Source organism: Mandrillus leucophaeus, unplaced genomic scaffold, assembly GCF_000951045.1.
Source record: "Mandrillus leucophaeus isolate KB7577 unplaced genomic scaffold, Mleu.le_1.0 Scaffold104, whole genome shotgun sequence".
NCBI lineage: Eukaryota > Metazoa > Chordata > Mammalia > Primates > Cercopithecidae > Mandrillus > Mandrillus leucophaeus.
The window spans coordinates 215,385-217,489 of NW_012098543.1; the positions used below are offsets into that span (position 1 = coordinate 215,385).

The following is a 2,105-nucleotide window of genomic DNA, read 5'->3' on the forward strand; positions in this document are numbered from 1 at the left end:
GGAGTCCAGACCCCCAGCCCCTCCTCCCTCAGACCCGGGAGTCCAGACCCCCAGCTCCTCCTCCCTCAGACCCGGGAGTCCAGATCCCCAGTCCCTCCTCCCTCAGACCCAGGAGTCCAGGCCCCCAGTCCCTCCTTCCTGGACCCAGAAGTTGAAACCTCCATCGACTCCCCCTCAACTTTGAGACTGAGGAGTCAGGTCCCCAAGTCCACCCCAGGGCTGGAAACCTGGAGTTCAGGGCCCAGACTTTGGGGTCCGGGAGCTGACGGCCCGTCTCTCCCGGCTCCGCCCGCAGACTCTAGCTCCTCCGACTACACTCGGGGGAACCTTGTCCGCCTGGGGCTGGCCGGTCTGGTCCTCATCTCCCTGGGCGCACTGGTCACTTTTGACTGGCGCAGCCAGAGCCGCGCTCCTGCTGGTGTCCGCCCTTGAGCCCCAGGGGCACTGCAACGCGAGAAGACTTCCAACCTGAGTGGTGGAGAGGCTGGGACCCTGGGCTGGACTGTCCTTTTCTGCAGCCCCGCAGCCCTGCTGGCTGAGCCCCGAGGAACTGCCCTTCGACACCCCCGTGCCCTGTGCTGTGGCTTCTTTCCGGGCCTTTCCCAAGGAGTAGCTGAGTGGAAGACGCAATCAGTGGTTAAGACTTCCAAGCCAGAAGACAGAGGGTTCGAATCCCAGCGCTGCCGTCTACTCACTGTGGTAGTAGTAGCAGCTATAGAGGGGTAGCAGTGAGAGGGGAAGCCAGCTGGACCTCCTGGGCCGAGTGGAAGCTTGGAGAACTTTTCTGTCTTACAAGAGGATTGTAAAATGGACCAATCAGCGCTCTGTAAAGTGGACCAATCAGCAGGACATGGGCGGGGACAAATAAGGGAATAAAAACTAGCCAGCAGCGGCACCCTGCTCGGGTCCCCTTCCAGGCTGTGGAAGCTGTGTTCTCTTGCTCTTCACAATAAATTTTGCTGCTGCTCACTCTTGGGTCCATGCCATCTTTAAGAGCTGTGACACTCACTGGGAAGGTCTGCGGCTGCATTCTTGAAGCCAGCCAGACCACAAACCCACTGGAAGGAACCAGCTCCGGAGGCGGTGGCAGCATTGAGAAAGCACCCTTCCCAACTCTCTCTCGCCTGGACGGTGAAATGGATGCACTGATAAAACCCATTTCATAGGATTGTTGTAGGATTCAGTGGGTAATACATATAAAACATTTAAAACAGTAACTGGCCCGTAGTAAGTGCTCAATGAATGTGAGTTACCCTATTACACCGATTTCTACCAGACTCATTGCCGAAAAGAGGGTCTCACCTTTTTTCCATCAAGCATAATCAAGCACAACTTTTTTTTTTTTTTGAGAGAAGATCTCACTCCATCACCCAGGCTGGAGTGCAGTGACGTGATCTCGGTTCACTGCAACCTCCACATCCCGGGTACAAGTGATTCTCGTGCCTCAGCCTCCTGAGTAGCTGGGATTACGGGTGTGCACCACCACGCCCAGCTAAGTTTTGCATTTTTAATAGAGATGGAGTTTAGCCATATTGGCCAGGGTTGTCTCAAACTCCTGACCTCAAGTGATCCACCGGCCTCGGTCTCCCAAAGTGCTGGGATTACAGGCCTGAGCCACCGCCCCCCTTCACTTTGCCTTTCCTTGCCTTGACTGGGCCTTCCTCTTTTGCCCAGGCTAGATTGCAGTGGCATGATCAAGGCTCACTGCTGCATCGACCTCCCAGGCTTAAGTGATCTCCCCACCTCAGCCTCCCAAGTAGCTAGAACCACAGGTGCAGGCCACCGTACCTGGCTGATTTATTATTATTATTATTTGTAGAGGTCTCTGTATGTTGGTCAGGCTGATTTCCAACTACTGAGGTCAAATGATCCTCCTGCCTCTGCCTCCTGAAGTGTGGGGATTATAGGCATGAGCCATCCAGACAGGTTCATTTCCCCTTTTCTTGACTTGTGCCCCCATTTTGGTGGAGCACACACCTTCTTCTATTTGTATTGTTTTTCAACTTCCCGTTCCCCTTTTCCCACTTTATGGAGAAGACAGTGACTTCTAATGCTTGGACAGCCCAGCTGTACCATGCTGGGCAAACCGGAGCAGTGTACCGACC

The 2,105-nt window shown here is 54.7% G+C and overlaps 1 protein-coding gene across 1 annotated transcript in view; it reads left to right on the top strand.

Moving 5' to 3' along the window:
* Positions 1-974, top strand: part of OSCAR (osteoclast associated, immunoglobulin-like receptor) — a 7,026-nt gene extending 6,052 nt beyond the window's left edge. Inside the window, exon 5 of the mRNA XM_011980060.1 lies at positions 5-974. Within this exon, the coding sequence (XP_011835450.1) occupies positions 5-432 (428 nt within the window). The 3' untranslated portion in view covers positions 433-974. The remainder of the gene's footprint in view (positions 1-4) is intronic.
* The last annotated feature ends 1,131 nt before the right edge of the window (positions 975-2,105 follow it).